Raw genomic sequence first — 17665 nt, 5'->3', positions numbered from 1 at the left:
TCAGAAAGGTAGGCAGTTCAGGGGTTCGAATCCCTAGTATAGGTCTCCTGCGTGAGCAGGGGGTTGGACTAATTGACCTCCAAGGTCCCTTCCAACTCTGTTACTGTTACTGATATTCACGGAATCTTGTGGCAAGGAGTTCCATCTGCAATGCATTTTGAGCTATAGCAATTTAACTTTCTCATCTCAGACATCTTCTGGACTGCTGGTTATTGCATCACCCACATTCAAATGTGAGGTGATCTGACACTCCTTTTCACCAGCTCCTGAACTCAGTTCTCAGTTCTCTGGCATACCGTTCCAGGAACATCGCTTTTTAGGAAAAAAATAAACCAGTCCTGTGCATTTGTTTTTGAAAGGCTCTTGAGAGAGAAAAAAAATGTGTTTAGAAATACTTAGTGGTCAATTACTCCAGTTGAACCGAATGGATGGCTCTTAGCTCAGAGAGGCATGACTATAGAAGATGAGTTTGCAAAAACATGTAATCGTTTCAAGGACCCGTCAGCTTCATTTTTACAACATGCAAGGCTTGTTAACTTTAGCTTGAGTTATTTTACGATCCAGTGCGTAATACCCTGCTTTAATCCAGCAAACGTGTTGAAATAAGTTTTGGAAAGACAACCTTAAATGGGAATATTAGAAAGGTAGCTGGACGTGGGGTTTGAGTTTAACAGAATAACAGAGTTGGAAGGGATCTTGGAGGTCTTCTAATCCAACCCCCTGCTGAATTAAGAGGCCCAATACAATTCCAGACAAATGACTGTTCTGTACCTTTTTAAAAACCTCCAACCAGACTTCAGGAGGCAATTTGTTCCACAAATTAATTCTTCTCACTGTCAAGGAATTTCTCCTTAGTTCTAGCTTGGTTCTCTCCTTGATGAGTTTCCACCCGTTGCTTCTTGTCTGCCTTCAGGTGCTTTGGAGAATAGCTTGACTCCCTCTTCTTTGTGGCAGCCCCTGAGATATTGGAACCCTGCTATCATGTCACCCCTAGTCCTTCTTTTCATTAAACTAGACATACCCAGTTCCTGCAATCATTCTTCATATGTTTTAGCCTCCAGTCCCCTAATCCTCTTTGTTGCTCTCCTCTGCTTGTTGGAACGATGCCCCATAAAACTTGTAGTAAGTAATGCCATCCTACAGATATTGGGAGAAAGAGATGTGGCAAAGCAAGGAGCAGATGTTGGCTACAGGCCCACTGACCATGGACTCATTCTCTTGGGAATGGACGTAAAGTTTGACTGAATGAGTTGACTGGATCTTGATGAAGGGAATAAGCATTATATAATACAAAATTTATTTTGTCCTAAGAGAAACCAAATCTAGTGGTTTGGCTCTAGAGGTCAGCTGTGAAGTCCTCAGGCCTTACAACAGCTCTTTGGACTTCAACTCCCAGAATCCTCATGGAGGCTGGAGGATTTTGGGAGCTGAAGTCCTCGCTCCTTAAAATTGCCAAGGTTGAGAAAAACTGCTTTAGAAATACAGAGTATACAGTATTTTTGGAAATATTGATCTGCCCTGGACCAATGTGGACCCAACGGGTCTTTGAGAAGAGAAAACCTATTCTTGAATGGTCACTAAACAAACTGTTTTAAGTTGAGGATTCTCTATATTGAGGCAAACTCTCAAGTTTCTCTGCATTGCAGAAGTCGAGCAGACCGAGTTGGCTCTCATCATGATCGGATCTAACTTGGATCTCAACACTGGATCAGCAAGAAGTGGTTGAGTCGAGATTGTTCCCCGATGCTCAAATTTAACCCGAGACTTCATGTTTCTGAAGTCAAGAATTCCAGAGGTTGTCCAGATGTCTCTTTAACGTTGTTCCTTCTTTCTCAGGTGTTCTTATTGGGCCTTATCCTCCTCCCTCTACGCGTTGCGTTCATCCTGCTCCTTCTGTTGCTGGTATGGCCTTTTGTGCTTCTCGCGACATCCTGCACCAATGAAAAAGGCTCGGTGCCCCTCCAAGGATGGAAAAGGTAATATGGGAAATATGTTGACTCTACACAAATCACCTCCTGTTTGTGTTTGTAAATGTAGCTTAGGAACCCAATGGTGCTCCGATAACAAGAGATTTGGCCCAATTCCAACATTTTGGAGCAGAACGGGATTAAAAACTCACACGCATGCAACCTTGGACTTAATTTTGTCCTGTTTGTAGCAAGCGGAACTGAAGGAGTCAGTTGAGTCTTCGGAGAAAGGCGGCATACAAGTTGAACAAATAAATAAATAAAGGACTCTGATGTTTTATTTTTGTCCTTTTGAAAAACGAATGAATGACTCTAAACTTCTTGTTTTTAAGATTGGAAGATGTGTGTTTCAGTGTTAGCTGACCTGTATTTTATGGGGTTAATGATAACAATGTTTATTTGATAATTATGTTTATTTTCTGCAGCATTCAGAAATCTGTTCCAAAACTCTATCCTTCTGCCTATCCACCCTTTTCTTTTAATTTTGCTAACTGATCTCTTGCGATAATACATAAATATGAATGCTCTTCCTGGCACTTTTTCCAAAGTCTCAACATCTTTTTGTGGTGACCAAAATTTAACTTCCTTGTTTTATGCTTTTAATTGCAAGCTGTACACTTTTCATATTGTATGCGCATAGCTTTGTGGGTTTGTTTGCATTGTACGTTTTGGTAAATGTACAATTAGGAAATGAATAATTAGAATGTATTGATTCACCGGGTGGGAATTGCAGTGGTTGAATGAGCCAGTCAAGCATATGTAAATGTTGGAAATAGCTCCAAGATTTGCACTGTAGAAACGGGGAGAGGAATTCTGCATGGAGCCATGTCTTAAAGAGCTGGGGAAATAGGTGAACTCTCCCCCCCCTCTCTCTTTCACTCTCACTCTCACTCTGTGTGTGTGTGTGTACACACAACTCATATTTACATTTGAGTCAGTGTTGACTCTTGGCACAACTTCCTGGATAACTTTTCTCCCTGCAGTTTTCTTGGCCAGATTTCAGAAGCGATTTGTCATTGCCTCCTTCCTAGGGTAGAGAGAGAATGACTGGCCCAAGGTCACCCCAGCTGGCTTTGTGCCTAAGGTGAGACTAGAACCCACAGTCTCCTGGTTTCTGGCCTGAGGCCTTAAACCCAGGGGATGAGCCCCTTTACGACCTGTGGAATTGCTGGCTCAGGAATTCTGGGAGTTGAAGTCCATAAATCACAAAAGGGGCCATAATTTTCCCCACCCCACTTTAACCACTAGCCTAAACTGGCTTTAGGCTGCACCTGTTCGTGTTTAATTACAGACAAAGCTTCCGTCGTTAAACAATGAGGTCATTACACGAGTCGTCATGTGTCGGTGATTGATTTTGTGACCATTTTGGCCATGGTTGTTAATAATTTTTTTTTTAATGGGAAATCACATAAAAAATAATAGAATATGAATATGAAGAGATATGTATATTATGGGGTTTCAATGCAATAATAGACAATGAGTTGGACTATAAACCTACAAAATTAAAGAGGAAGATAAGAAAAACATTGCCAAAAACTTTTTCCACGATGATAGAATCCATTCTATCCACAATCCATTTCTGCACATTCTAATATTTTTCTAATCACTCCATCATCTGTTGGGATCTCTTCACTTTTCCATTGTTGTGCAAATACAATTCCAGCTGCAGTTAAAATACGTATAAAATAAAATATGTCTTCTCCTTGTTATACTTATCTGGTAAAATGCCCAACAAAAACAAAAATCTCTCTCTATTTCCGTGCAAGGAGGCTATCCAACATCGGCCTCCTCGTCTTTGGCCGAGCTTTGTTCTTTGCGATGGGCTTCCAAGTCAAAGTCAAAGGGAAAGTCGCTAGTCCTCAAGAGGCACCCATCTTAGTGGTCGCTCCGCACTCGAGCTTCTTTGACAGCATCGTTTGTGCCGTGGCAGGCTTGCCTTCTGTGGTGTCCAAGGAAGAGAATGTCTGGGTGCCCATTTTTGGAAGTAAGTGTCCCAGCAAAACTCGAGCAAACCGACACTTTTCCCACCTTCCTTTTTCTTTGCAAATTTATTTGCAAATTTATTTTATTTTATTTTTTGAATAGGGTTCATTGATGCCCTCCAGCCCGTGTTGGTCTCACGGAATGACCCAGATTCACGGAAGCACACTATCCAAGAAATAACGAAACGGGCGACCTCCGGAGAGCAATGGCCTCAGGTACCATGTCTATAGCTTCTTCATATTCTCGGGAGCTTCGAGAAGCTTCAGGTGAAGGAAGGATTGCTTTCCTGCAGAAAATAGCTGAAACTATTTTTTTTTTCCTCGGGGAAGAAATAGGTTGTGGCATTGTCGCAAATCCTCCGTGGCTGAGTTTAGCTGAATCTGCCCCTTTGGTTTCCTCTAAGCTTGCATTTCCTTCCATCCTGTTTGCAAAAATAAAGATAAATTTAGAGTAGAAAAAAAAAAAAAGCAAAATAAATGGTCTTGAGTCATGGTCGGCATTGCATTCAGGACAGAACAGAGTTGGAAGGGACCTTGGAGATCTTCTAGTCCAACCCTCTGCCCAAGCAAGAAACCTTATACCACCATTTCAGACAAGTGGCTGTCCAGTCTCTTCTTAAAAACCTCCAATGTGGAGCACCCACAATTTCTAGAAGCAAGTCGTTCCACTGGTTAATTGTTCTCATGTTAGGAAGTTTCTCCTTAGTTCTAGGTTGCTTCTCTTCGTGATTAGTTTCCATCCATTGCTTTTTGTCCTGCCTTCAGGTGCTTTTTACTTTTTGTACAGTGGAATTAAGGTGGTGAAGAGTGGTGCGGTGGCCTAGAGGTTGAGCTCTCGCCTCACAATCTGGAGGCTGTGAGTTCGATCCTAGGTAGAGGCAGATATTTCTCTCTCTGGGCACAATGAGAATGTATCTGCTGACAAAACTCCGCATTGGTGACAGGAAGGGCATCTGGCCAGTAAACACTCAGCTCCATTCAGTTGCCCAGACTCCACCCCAATGGAAGGGATTATGTGGTCATTAAAAGAAGATGAATTAAGGTGATCAAGCAAGGTGAACTTTCTATCCCTGCTAGACACCAGTTCCTAAAGGAAATCATCCTGACTATCCTTTGGAAGAACAGATACTGAAGCTCAAACACCTTGGCCAACTAATGAGAAGAAAGGACTCATCAGAAAAGACTCTGATGTTGGAAGGCAAAATGGAAGGCAAAAGAAGAAGGGGACGGAAGAGGGATGAGAGGGTTAGATAAGATCGATGCCGTGGGCAGTTAAAAATTGCCAATTCTTTTTAAGAATGGTAACTTAATATATCTGGAGGTTATCCTTTAGGAGAAATTTGGTAAACTTGGTAATATCTGTAGGTGAAAAAGCAGTGTGATTTTAGAGTGCCCTCTGGCGGTAAAAAGGATTTTACTAAACTGTCCCAGTGTTTAAACTTCAGAGAGAAATCACAATGATCTTTCTCAACTGCTCTTTGAGAAAAACATTGTTTCCAGTATGGAAGAATTATCACCCAGTCAAACTTGAAGCAGGAATTGTCAAATTTTCAGAATAATTAAGCATGCATTTTCTAATTTCTTTCTTTCTTTCTTTCTTTCTTTCTTTCTTTCTTTCTTCCTTCCTTCCTTCCTTCCTTCCTTCCTTCCTTCCTTCCTTCCTTGCTTGCTTGCTTGCTTGCTTCCTCTTTCTTTCTTTTTCTTTCTCTTTCTTCCTTCCTTCCTTCCTTCTTCTTTTCTTTCTCTTTCTTTCTTTCTTTCTTTCTCTTTCTTTCTTTCTCTTTCTTTCTTTCTCTTTCTTTCCTTCCTTCCTTCCTTCCTCTTTCTTTCTTTCTTTCTTTCCTTCCTTCCTTCCTTCCTTCCTTCCTTCCTTCCTTCCTTTTCTTCTTTTCTTCTTTTTCTTTTGTCTTGCTTTCTTTCCTTCTTCCCTGAACTCTAGGTAATGATTTTCCCAGAAGGGACGTGTACAAACCGATCCTGTTTGATCACATTTAAACAAGGTAAGGAAGGCTTTGCCAGATGACTTATTTTGGAAAAGCAGAAGGAACAGTTCAGGATGTATGTCAGACATTTCAAAGCTTGTTATGGATATGTTAGAGTTTACTGTTTCCTATTACAGTAATATAGGTGAGCAGTAAAGCACATGGTGACTGTGTACTTGATTTGCTCCACTTGTGTGGTGCTTTATGTAAACAAAATTTCTAACAGGATGCCTCACGGGAAAGAGAGAATGAGGGACTGGGTGAAATAAAACAAATGGCCTATTTTGTGGCCATTGGGAAACTTTTTGTCACGTTTATTTTATTTTGAGGTTAATAGATATTATTTATTTTCTGCAAATGCTGGGATTCCAAGCTAAAGATGCAGGGACCTTCAAACAAATTGCTTTTATTTTCAGGAGCTTTTATTCCCGGGGTTCCCGTTCAGCCCGTGGTTATTCGCTACCCTAACAAGTTGGTAAGTTTTGAATTTCGACAAAAGGAGATTCCCATCTTGAAATTCCTCTGCTCACTTTGGCCACTGGGAAATTAGCTCAGTTGTACAGGCGGCCCTCGACTCACGACCAGTTACTTCGCAACAGTTCCAAGTTACAACGGGCCCACCTTGGGCTGCTTTGACCCAGATTCAAAGTCACAGACCCAATTCAAGCATTTGGCAACACAACCACGTTGATGGATGTTGTTTGAAGTATCCTGTGCTCATGTGATCACATTTTTACGACAATTTTACTGAAACCCGACCCTTCTGATTTTCAGCAAAATCTTATCCATAGCGAACCATTGGTTCGCTTAATGACTGCCACAAAAACAGTTGTAAAATTTGAATTGGTCCCGTGACTGACTTGTTTTGCAACCATCCCGAATTAAGATAGCGATGGACAGGCTTCCATTATGGTCGTAAGTTGAACACTAACTTCCCCAGGGATTTCTAACCTCCCTGACATCTGACATTAAAATTAAAATTCTGATATTAAAATTCAGTCACTGATGACCACGTCAGCAACGTATCTGTTGTGATTCTGTATCTGAGAGATTCCTGTCTGTTTAAAAAAAAAAGTTTTTTTTTCTTTGTCCCTTGAATAATTCTGCAAAATTGCCCAACCAATCTTTCTGTCCTTAGATTTGGTAGAGACCTTCAGAAGCTGTTTGTGGCTACTTTTATTCAAAAGACACAGCTCTGCCCTCCTTCTCTTCCTAGCCTCCAGCTTGACACTGAAAAAAACTTGACTTCCCAGCCTTGATCCGTTTTGTGACCGTGTCTTCTTATTGCCGAATAAATTCTCTCTCTCTTTTTCCCTTTCATTTAATCCCTCCAGGATACCGTCACATGGACCTGGCAGGGATACAGCTTGTAAGTCTTCGGACAGAAATGTACTTTCTACAGACTTATTTGTGTTAGGCGGGTTAGTTCAACGCAACAGTTTTGAGCATTGTTGCCTTTTTAAAATTGTTACATGGATCAAAGGGTTTGTGGTGGCAATTGGTAATAGTGGTAATGATGGAGCTGGTGATTCTCCCCCTCTCCCTCCCACTCCTCCCTTCTAGCATTGATGATGTTACCTAGTTGGGTAATGAAATGTCTGCAACAAAACCACCAAGCTCAGAGATCACCAAAGACCTAAAAGTCCTCCTCCTCCTCCTCCTCTTCTTTTCTTCTTCTTCCTCCTCCTCCTTCTCTTCCTCCTTCTCTTCCTCTTCCTTCTCCTCCTCTTCCCCCTCCTCCTCCTCTTCTTCTCTTTCTCCTCCTCCTCCTCCTCCTCCTCCTCCTCCTCCTCCTCCTCCTCTTCTTTTTCTTCTTCTTCTTCTTCCTCTTCCTCTTCCTCTTCCTCCTCCTCCTTCCCCTCCTCCTCCTCCTTCTCCCCATTATCATCTGGAGTACAACAGCAGACCAGAATTTCTATTGTTAATCATTGTGGTTGTAAATTGAGACACCCACATGACTGGGCCCAATTGTTTAATCATTTTTTACAACAATTGCTAAGTGAAGTCTTAGAGGAATTAATCCGAATGCTAGAAAGCAACCTTGTAAATATTTTCTGTTTTTCAGCAAACAGGCATTAGTACTGACTTTGTGCCAGGTCTTTACGAAAGTGGAAGTGGAGGTAAGGAAGAAAAAAAAAAAAGAATAATGGCTGTGTAATCTGGTTAAAAAGAATAAATTGTGTCCATTTCTTACTTAATGGTGGGGAAGGGAAGGAGAGAGAAAGAGAGAAAGGTAGAAAGAGGGAAAGGGGAGAGGAGGAGAGAGGAAGGAGAAAAAGAAAAAAGGGAGGGAGGGAGAGAGAGAGAGAGAGAGAAAGATGGACAGAAAGAAGAAAAAAGAAAAAGAAAGAAAAAAGGAAGGAAGGAAAGAGAAAGAAAAAAAAGAAAGAAGGAAAGAAGGAAGGAAGGAAGGAAAGGAAGGAAGGAAGGAAGGAAGGAAAGAAGAAAGAAAGAAAAGAAAGAAAGAAAGAAAGAAAGAAAGAAAGAAAGAAAGAAAGAAAGAAAGAAAGAAAGAAAGAAAGAAAGAAAGAAAATGTTTGTTGTTTTACTTCCAAGGGTTCATTCTCAACAGGGTACAAAGTAATACCTGGTTTATTTTAAGGAGCGGGTTTTCCTTTCCTAAGGCTGTAGCGCCCTCTTGTGGCAGACAATCTTACTTCCCCCTGGCAGAGAAATAAATGAAAAAGCTGCAAACTCTGTTGGACCATTATGCACCTTTTACTGAGGCTGCCCTTATTTTTCAGTTCCTTCCTGTTCATGTCCCATCTGAGGCAGAAAAGAAAGACCCGGCCCTTTTCGCCAGCAGAGTCCGTAACAAAATGGCAAGGTCAGTGTTTGTGGGAGAATATTTCTTTCTTTGCCATGGAGGATGTGTGAGCAAGGTTGCTGCACTATCTACAGGCGGGTGGAAATATTTTATTGTGAGTTTTCATACAGATTCCTTCCTGCCTGCCTGCCTTCTTTCCTTCCTTCCTTCCTTCCTTCCTTCCTTCCTTCCTTCCTTCCTTCTTTCCTTCCTTCCTTCCTTCCTTCCTTCTTTCCTTCTTTCCTTCTTTCTTTCCTTCCTTCCTTCCTTCCTTCCTTCCTTCCTTCCTTCCTTTCTTCCTTCTTTCCTTCTTTCTTTCCTTCTTTCTTTCCTTCCTTCCTTCCTTCCTTCTTTCCTTCCTTCCTTCCTTCCTTCCTTCCTTCCTTCCTTCCTTCCTTCCGGATGAATAATTTTTTCTGGATTCTTCCTCACTCTGAAGAATTATTTTTATAGCCTTAGGAGGCAAGACATTTCTTGCAAAGACCAAAGAAATGGCTGCCTCCATCTTTCTCCCGACTAATCTTTTCAATGTTTATATTCTCCTGGTTAAATAGGCTTTCTATTTGGATTTTATGGAAGTTCTCCTGGTATAACCTGCCTTGGTCAGCTTGGCCATGGCCTTTGGGCAGCAGCTTTCAGTTTAGCGCTGAACGGATTTTGTGGCTTTTGTGTCTTTGAATCGCAGTGTTTTGGAGGTGCCCGTCACAGATCACACTTACGAAGATTGTCGGCTCATGATTTCGGCAGGGCAGTTAACTCTCCCCATGGAAGCCGGTTTGGTCGAATTCACAAAAATCAGCAAGAAGTTGAAGTAAGTAGGCCAATTCCATTCCACAGGGTGGTTGTCATGGGAAAAGTAGGAGGAATAAAAAAAAAGAAAAGAAAATAAAAATAAGAAGAAAAAATAGGAGGAATAAAAAAAAAAAAAAAGAAGGAAGACGAATACAGGCAGCCCTCAAGTTATGACTGCAATTGAGCCCAACATTTATGTGGCTAAGTGAGACGTTTGTTTAGTCAGTTGTGCCCCATTTTACGACTTCTCTTGCCACCGTTGTTAAGTGAATCACTGCAATTGATAAGCTACTAGCATGGTTGTTAAATGAATGTGGCTTCCCCATTGACTTGTCTAGTCAGAGGGTTGCAGAAGGGGATCATGTGACACCGGGACATTGCAACTGTCCTAAGTACATGCCAGTTTCCAAGCATCTGAATTTTGATCACATGACCATGAGGTCAGAGGTCACTTTTTTTTTCAAGTGTAACTTTGAACGGTCACTAAATGAACTGTTGTAAGTCGAGGACTTACCTGCGTTAGGTATGTTCGCCGTCTTTGAGCTCTTGATCAAAATAATAAAGGTGGGAATGTAAGTAAATGATATATCTGGAGGAGTAGAACTGGAGGTTCCCTGCAGTTGCCTTAGGATCTTCCTGCTTAGTCAGAGAGCTGGAGGGATCCAAGGGAAAAAAGGAAGGTGATCATCATGGATCTCAAGCCTGGGATTTGGTTTCTCGCATCTGCTGTTCGCAGGTTGAACTTTCTCTGGTTATAAATAGAAATCGGTGACATTGAAGCTGACGTGAAACCTTAGTAGGGTTGGGAGAAAAGTCCCAGGAGGGCTCAGTTGGGCTTCTTAGAGAACCTTGTGGGCAACTTCAGTGACTATCGAAGAGGATAGGACAGGACAGGACAGGACAGTTGGAAGGGACCTTGGAGGTCTTCTAGTCCAACCCCCTACTTAGGCAGGAAACCCTACACCACTTCAGACAAATGGTTATCCAATCTCTTCTTTAAAACTTCCAGTGTTGGAGCATTTACAACTTCTGGAGGCAAGTTGTTCCACTGGTTAATTGTTCTCACTGTCAGGAAATTCCTCCTTAGTTCTAGGTTGCTTCTCTCCTTGATTAGTTTCCACCCCTTAAATATTTAAAGATCCAATAAGATATGGATTTGGCAACATTAAGAGTGGAGTTTTCAGGCACAATAGTTGCAAAAGTGCAGAATTGCATAATTGCACAAATTTGTCTATGTATCATATATATATCTGGTCAGAAGCATCTTTTTTAAACCGTCTTTCTCCTTTTTATGTATGTATCCCATAAAGAAATCCAACTGCTACTTAAAGGGGTGTTTAAGATAACTCTTTAAGAGACCGGTCTCCACCTCGTAAATGTGAATCGCTGCCCTCTTAGTTTAACTCTTCTGGCTTCCAGGCCTGAATTTCCCTTTGAAAAGTGGAGGCTGCTTCATGTCACCCCGTCTCTTCCTCTCCTCCCCTCCCTATTTTTGGACAGCCTCAAATGGGACAGCATCCGCGATCAGCTGGATCAATTTGCAAGGATCGCCAGCACGTCCAAAGGCGGTCGGATCGGCATCGAAGAGTTTGCTAACTATTTGAAGCTGCCCGTCTCGGATGTCTTGCAAGAGCTGTTTACTCTCTTTGACAGAGTAAGTGTTTTGTCTGTTCCTCCCAAGGGCAAAACAAACGAGCATTGTAGTGTTTGCAGAAACGAAGCTTGTGACAGAGGGAGGGAGGGAGACAGAGAGGGGAGGGGATGTGTGTATAGAGAAAAGAGAGTTTTAATATGTAATACAAAACGGATGAGAAGTTCTGCAGTACTGAGCTGGGGGTGGGCTCTAGATTAAGAGCCAACAAACCAGAGAAAAGATTTAGGAGGGAGGGTTGCTTGAAAAAGTCTTCCCCCTTCCAAGTTTGCAGAAGGAAAATTCCACCCTCGCTGGGCTTGGGCGAGGCCCCGCGCCCACAATAGATTCCAGCTGTGGAAAACATGACGTGTGCGGACATGAAGGACTGCGATTTCCTTTGGCAGCGGGAATCTGCTCTTGCAGAACACGCCCAGTTCTGCTTCTCTTCACACACACACACACACACACACACAGACACACTCGGAGCTTCTGAAAGACGCGGCAGGTTCTGGGACGCTCCACCATGTTCCTTGCTCAAGCTTTGCTAGATGCCGCCACCGGTGGTGGTGGTGGTGGAGGAGGAGGAGGAGGAGGAGGTGGTGGTGGTGCTGGAGCCTTCCTGAAGAACTTGACAGGAGGAGGAGGAGGTGGTGGTGGTAGTAGTAGTGGAGGAGGAGGAGGTGGTGCTGGCGCTTTCCTGAAGAACTTGACAGGAGGAGGAGGAGGAGGAGGTGGTGGTAGTAGTAGTGGAGGAGGAGGAGGTGGTGCTGGAGCCTTCCTGAAGAACTTGACAGGAGGAGGAGGAGGAGGTACTGGAGGTGCCCTCATACAAGGCCTTGGTGGACTCCTGTCAGGAGGAGGAGGAGGAGGCGGCAGTGGTGGTGGTGGAGGAGGAGGAACAAGTGGTGGTGGCGGTGGCAGCAAAGCCGCCAACGTTATGGGTCTTCTCGGTGGTCTTGTGAACATCATCAGTGAAGCCGCAGCCCAGTACAAACCAGAGCCCCCGCCAGCTCCTCGCAGCCATTTTGCCAACGTGGAAGCCAACGAAAGTGAGGAATTACGCCAGTTCCGACGGCTCTTCACCCAACTGGCGGGCGACGACATGGAAGTGTGCGCCACCGAGCTGATGAACATCCTCAACAAGGTGATGGCCCGCCATCAGGACCTGCAATCTGAAAGCTTCAGCCTGGACACTTGCCGAAGCATGGTGGCCGTCATGGACAGCGATGCCACCGGCAAGCTGGACTTCTACCAGTTCAGGTATCTCTGGAACAACATCAAGAAGTGGCAGTGCTCCTTCAAAGAGTACGCTGGCCCAGCAGGGAGAATCGAGATGAGGAATCTGCCTGCGGCTTTCAAGGCTGCCGGGTTTAACCTCCATGAGCAGCTCTATGCCCTGATGATCCGTCGTTACGCCGACGAAGACGGCAGCATGGATTTCAACAACTTCATCAGCTGCTTGGTCCGTCTGGATGGAATGTTCCGGGCCTTCAAATCCCTGGACCGACGTGGGGATGGAAAAGTCCAGATGAACATTGAAGAGTGGTTGCAGCTCACCATGTACTCTTAAAACGAGTGAGGGATGGAAAGACAAAGCAGTGGTTTGCTCCACCTTGGACCATACCATTTATGGGGTGGTTTGAGGGAGGAGGGCTAGATGTAAATATTGCTTCTGCCGAGACTCGAATTAAACCTTCCTGCTTACAGTGAGTGCCTTTTGGCTGATAGCACCTCTGGGTGCTATTGAGATTAACCAATGCATGCATTTTTTAAAAAGAACATTTGCTTATCGCTGATGTTTTGGTTTGTTGTTCATGGCTGGGCCTGAATTCTGCAATAGTATTAAGGTTGCAAGCTCATGTTAGCCATGTTGGAAGTGCGTGGGAACCTGTGGGTTATTTCATGGGCAACTAGGAGGGAAAAACCCAATATTTTGTTGCAAAATAAAAGATGGCCTACTACTCTCCTTAGGTTAACGCCTACGTTGTGCAAAACGAAGCAACAGTTGTTATTGTTATTCCAAATTTTATCCCTCTCTGCTTTAGGAGAGTGTTTTGATCTCCTTTCCTTATTTTGTTTCCAATATTGTTCTGATCTTCTCCTCCTAAATTGATATTCGTGGATTCTAAACCTTGAATAATCCCTGGTCAGGTTAAGGTAGTTCTTCTTGTGCTTTTCAAAAGTCTGATCTGACTTTAATTTACAGATGTCTCTATTGTTGAACATAACCTGGAGCTCTGTTGTCCTCTTATCATGGATGGGCACTCGGAATCCTAAACTCATTTTTGAAAGAATAAGATTAGCTGCTTTCAACCTATTGCCCTCTAGACTCCGTATATCTGTGTTTTCATCATAGTCAGTAATGATCACTTGGGGTGATGGACACAGCAATCTGGGAGATTTAGAAAACAGCACGTTGTGTAAATGCAACCGGAGGGAGATGACACCTGCAGCTTCTGGGTTAGCCATGTTCTCTGTTGCTTTTGCTGAACGCTGGTTTGTCAAAGAAAGGAATCATGGCAAAAATAGATCTAGTCCTTTAAAAGGTCTTTCCATTGTAAAGAAGAGAAAATAAACTTGGATTATAACAAAAGGAGAATACTGTGGATTGTTTGTTTTGTAGCTGTGTGGCCCAAAGTGGCAGGGAGAAATATACTTTGCTTTACTACACCTTTCGTTTTTTTCCCAAAGAAATCCTGCTTTATAGATAGGTGTGGGTTGACATAAAAACTCTTGACCATATTAAGGTATGAACATTTGTGGCAGATGGAGAAATGTTAAATGTGATTATTTGTTTTTAATCTGGAAAACTATTTTAGATGTGGTTGTCCTTGTGGTGATCTGAACAGGCCCAAAGATAACATCCCTACCTCATCTGAAAGAGATCCATAACTTTGCCCTGAGTCAATCCTGTAGACGTCTCAAAATGTGCTTCGTTCCTTCTCACTGATTTTGATCGGCTCAATGACTCACATCTATGCCATTGTGTCGACTTGGTTTGGGGCTTTTCCCGTGGTGGTTGAGAGTGTTTTGTGCCAACTTGCCTTCAGGCCTTCTTGATCCAACCCTAGTTGGACAAACTCTAGTTGCAATAATATGAGAACCAGCATCTCCAAACCAGTTCAGAGGAAGAAGGCCTGTTCTCATTGCTTGCTCCATGACAGTTGTGGCAGCTGTGCCCCTTCTTGGCCGAAAGCCTCAGAGGATAATTTGCTGTTGCACAAAAGTTCCTAGTTTCAAATGAGGAACCCAACTGGCCAGCTTTCTGGATTGTGGACAGCCAGGTCCTGTAGCTGCAGATCTTGTTAAGATTCTGAATGCTCAGGGTTATATTTTTTAAAAAAATCCCTCTTCATCTCCTGGTTCTCCCTAGGACTATGTCATTCTCTCTGGCAATAGAATAAGCATAAGCATAAGCATAAGCATAAGCATAAGCATAAGCATAAGCATAAGCATAAGCATAGAATAGAATAGAATAGAATAGAATAGAATAGAATAGAATAGAATAGAATAGAATAGAATAGAATAGAATAGAATAACAGAGTTGGAAGGGACCTTGGAGGTCTTCTAGTCCAACCCCCTGCTTAGGCAGGAAACCCTACACCACTTCAGACAAACGGTTAGCCAACCTTTTCTTAAAAACTTCCAGCGTTGGAGCATCCACAACTTCTGCAGGCAAGTTGTTCCACTGATTAATTGTTCTCACCGTCAGGAAATTTCTCCTTAGTTCTAAGTTGCTTCTCTCCTTGATTAGTTTCCACCCATTGCTTCTTGCTCTACCCTCAGGTGCTTTGGAGAATAGCTTGACTCCCTCTTCTTTGTGGAAGCCCCTGAGATATTGGATTGAAGTCCATCCATCCATCCATCCATTTGAAATTGTTCATGTGTGTCTTTGGGTTCTATCTGATCATTGTTACAATGATAAATGTGTGATCTGATGGTGAGCCTTATGTTGGTTTGGACCATCTGAGTTTCTCAGGAAAATTCCATCCTCTTTTAATGCTTGATCCGATGGCCTCAGTTGTTGTCCCTCAGGTTGGCCATTGATGTTTCTTGGGATAATTCCATTCTTTTAAAAGAAAAAGAAAAAAAAAAGAGATAATCTTACAAGGGTGGTGCAACCAAAACAGGAGAGAAAGATTCACCCAACGAATTTGCTGAAAATGTACTTGCATTATTTAGAGGGCTGCTTTAGCCAAGGAATAAGTTCAATTTTTGTTTCTTTGCCAAGTTTCCATTGCAGACCTTTCTGAAGAGGTGGGGAACTGTATTCAGATACTACTCTGTTTTTAATTGCTCGTCCCTGCTTTAAGTACAGAAACATATTTTTGTTCTCTCTCTTTCTGCCTCTCTGCCTCTCTCCTGCATCTTCCTTTGATAGGAAAACAAGGATTCCCTTGAGAGAGTCAAGCAAGTTCTCTTGATCATTTGATGGGCTGGTTTCTTGGCAACGCATCCAAGGAGCCTCCCTCTGCTTTGGGGCTAAAGATGTTGTAAGGCCTAACTGCTCTCGCTTGCAGAAGGGGTACTTTTTCCAAGTAAAGATCTGGTCTGACTTTGCCTTAGCTGGTTGAGATCAAGCCAGCTGGTTCTGTCTTCTGCTGCATCACAAGAGCAGGTGCTGATCTTTGTAGGCCAAAATAAGCATCGTTGACAAATGTACGCAGCAGAAGTCCAGCCTGTCCCTCCCCTTCCCTCCCCTTTCAAGGCAAGCTTCCAAGAGGCAGGAATGTCACACGGAGCAGAGAAAGTCGGTGGAGGGCAATCCTGAACGCAGCCGCTTCCTTTCCAAAGGAGAGTCAAGAATTTCCCCTCGCGGATCAAGGGAAGTCAAAAACCCATGGGGTTCCCTGGAGATCTCTTTAAAAAGAAACTATCTTGGAGGGTTTCTGGAGGCCTCATTTTAGCACCATAAAGAGTGGCCGTGACTCCTTTTTCCGTTCTAGAGAGGTGTGGGGGCATTTTGTGTTTGTTGTTTTTCCACCAGGTTCTTGGCATCTGTTCAAAGTTCTTGATTTGGAGGGTGAAGAGAGAAGCATAGGTTCCCTGGCAGCTAAAAATCTGCATCCATGTTCTGTAATCCGTCTGCAGGGAATTGTGACGTGGTCATTAAACACTGGGGTGTTTACGGAAATGGACTTAGGGGGTCAACTAAAATTTTAGGAGGGGGCTTCAGACAGATGCCCCAAAGAGCTTCGAATTTGGGAGAGTTATCCAAGTCCACATTTTGCCTCACAAAATGCCTTATCAGCCTAGGTCGTTCCAGGACTGCCTGCAACCTTGCAAGGGAGATTCATCAGGGGTGAAATTCAGCAGGTTCTGCAGAACTGGTAGTGGAAATTTTGAGCAGTTCGGAGAACCGGCAAATACCACCTCTGGCTGGCCCCAGAGTGGGGTGGAGATGGGGATTTTGCAATATCCTTCCCCCAGGAATGGGGAGGGAATGGGGATTTTGCAGTATCCTTCCCGTGGAGTGTGGTGGGAATGGAGATTTTGCAATATCCTTCCCCCAAGAGTAGGGAGGGAATGGAGATTTTGCACTATCCTTCCCCCAGGAGTGAGGAGGGAATGTGGATTTTGCAGTATCCTTCCCCCAGGAGTGGGAAAGGAATGGGGATTTTGCAGTATCCTTCCCCCAGGAGTGGGGTGGGAATGGGGATTTTGCAGTATCCTTCCCTGCCACATTGACCAAGCCACACCCACAGAACTGATAGTAAAAAAAAATTGAATTTCACCCCTGGCCTTGGTTGTTTTTGTTTGCATTCAGTGGTTCGGTTCAGAAAAGGAACTGAATGGAACAAAAATCCAGGCTTACGTTGCTAGAAAAATTAACAAAACTTTATTTTTTTGTTAAAGCAAAGGCGTTATTTTTTTTTTCTTTGCTCCTTCCTCCCCCCCTCCACCCAGCAGAAGTCATTCTTCCTACATTCAAGAAGGAAAATAGAAGTTTTCAAGGGCTGCTCCCATTGCATTCCATTCTCCTTTGAAACCAGGAATGTAATCCTCTTCCCTAAGGGCTGGTATGCAAGTCTGTAGGTTTAACCCTTTCTGTGCTGCAGCTGGCAGACTGAAAGAAGGGTGCCATTATTTGGGCATGAACGCAAAGCCGGGAACCTTTGAAAGGGCACCACCCTGCAGTGAATAACTCTGCAAAATCGGATGTCTCCTTCAAGGATCTTACAAAACCTGATTCAGACTTTTGGGATCTTGCCAAGGAGCTGTTCTCACTTGCGTGGTGGTTGTTACCGTTGTTATTTTCACCATTGCCATTATTTTTAAGGGACTTGGAGGCTAAAATATACTGGAATTGGGTCCGTGGAATGAAAAGGAGGATTGATTTCTTGATGGCAGGGTGGTTTTAAAGGACCTCAACCAAATGGATGGGGGAAAGAGACCAATGGTGGGTTCCTCCCGGTTCGGCCCAGTTCGGCTGAGCCGGTAGCAGTGACGATATGATGTCACCGAACCGGTTCCCTTTGTTTGGGAGCTGGGCCCTCCCGCCC

General features: G+C 43.5%; 2 protein-coding genes across 2 annotated transcripts in view; both read left to right on the top strand.

The window, feature by feature from the left end:
* The window catches only part of LPCAT2 (lysophosphatidylcholine acyltransferase 2), a 28809-nt gene that overhangs the window by 7347 nt on the left and 3797 nt on the right, over window positions 1-17665 (top strand). Inside the window, exons 2-11 of the mRNA XM_034426520.3 lie at window positions 1837-1976; window positions 3734-3951; window positions 4053-4165; window positions 5889-5949; window positions 6348-6406; window positions 7266-7300; window positions 7997-8051; window positions 8676-8758; window positions 9423-9548; window positions 11030-11183. Of these exons, the coding sequence (XP_034282411.2) occupies window positions 1837-1976; window positions 3734-3951; window positions 4053-4165; window positions 5889-5949; window positions 6348-6406; window positions 7266-7300; window positions 7997-8051; window positions 8676-8758; window positions 9423-9548; window positions 11030-11183 (1044 nt within the window). The remainder of the gene's footprint in view (window positions 1-1836; window positions 1977-3733; window positions 3952-4052; window positions 4166-5888; window positions 5950-6347; window positions 6407-7265; window positions 7301-7996; window positions 8052-8675; window positions 8759-9422; window positions 9549-11029; window positions 11184-17665) is intronic.
* CAPNS2 (calpain small subunit 2) lies at window positions 11393-13761 on the top strand. Its single transcript, XM_034426521.3, has one exon. It carries the CDS (start codon window positions 11686-11688, stop codon window positions 12730-12732), a length of 1047 nt encoding a protein of 348 aa, XP_034282412.2. The 5' UTR covers window positions 11393-11685; the 3' UTR covers window positions 12733-13761.

This window comes from Pantherophis guttatus, chromosome 11 (genome assembly GCF_059756535.1).
Source record: "Pantherophis guttatus breed Tessera chromosome 11, ASM5975653v1, whole genome shotgun sequence".
NCBI classification, from domain to species: domain Eukaryota; kingdom Metazoa; phylum Chordata; class Lepidosauria; order Squamata; family Colubridae; genus Pantherophis; species Pantherophis guttatus.
This window is presented reverse-complemented; position numbering and strand designations above follow the sequence as displayed.

What these genes read in the sequence shown, in the direction of transcription:
- CAPNS2 (XM_034426521.3), top strand. Translation starts at nt 11,686, where the DNA reads ATGTTCCTTGCTCAAGCTTTGCTAGATGCCGCCACCGGTGGTGGTGGT.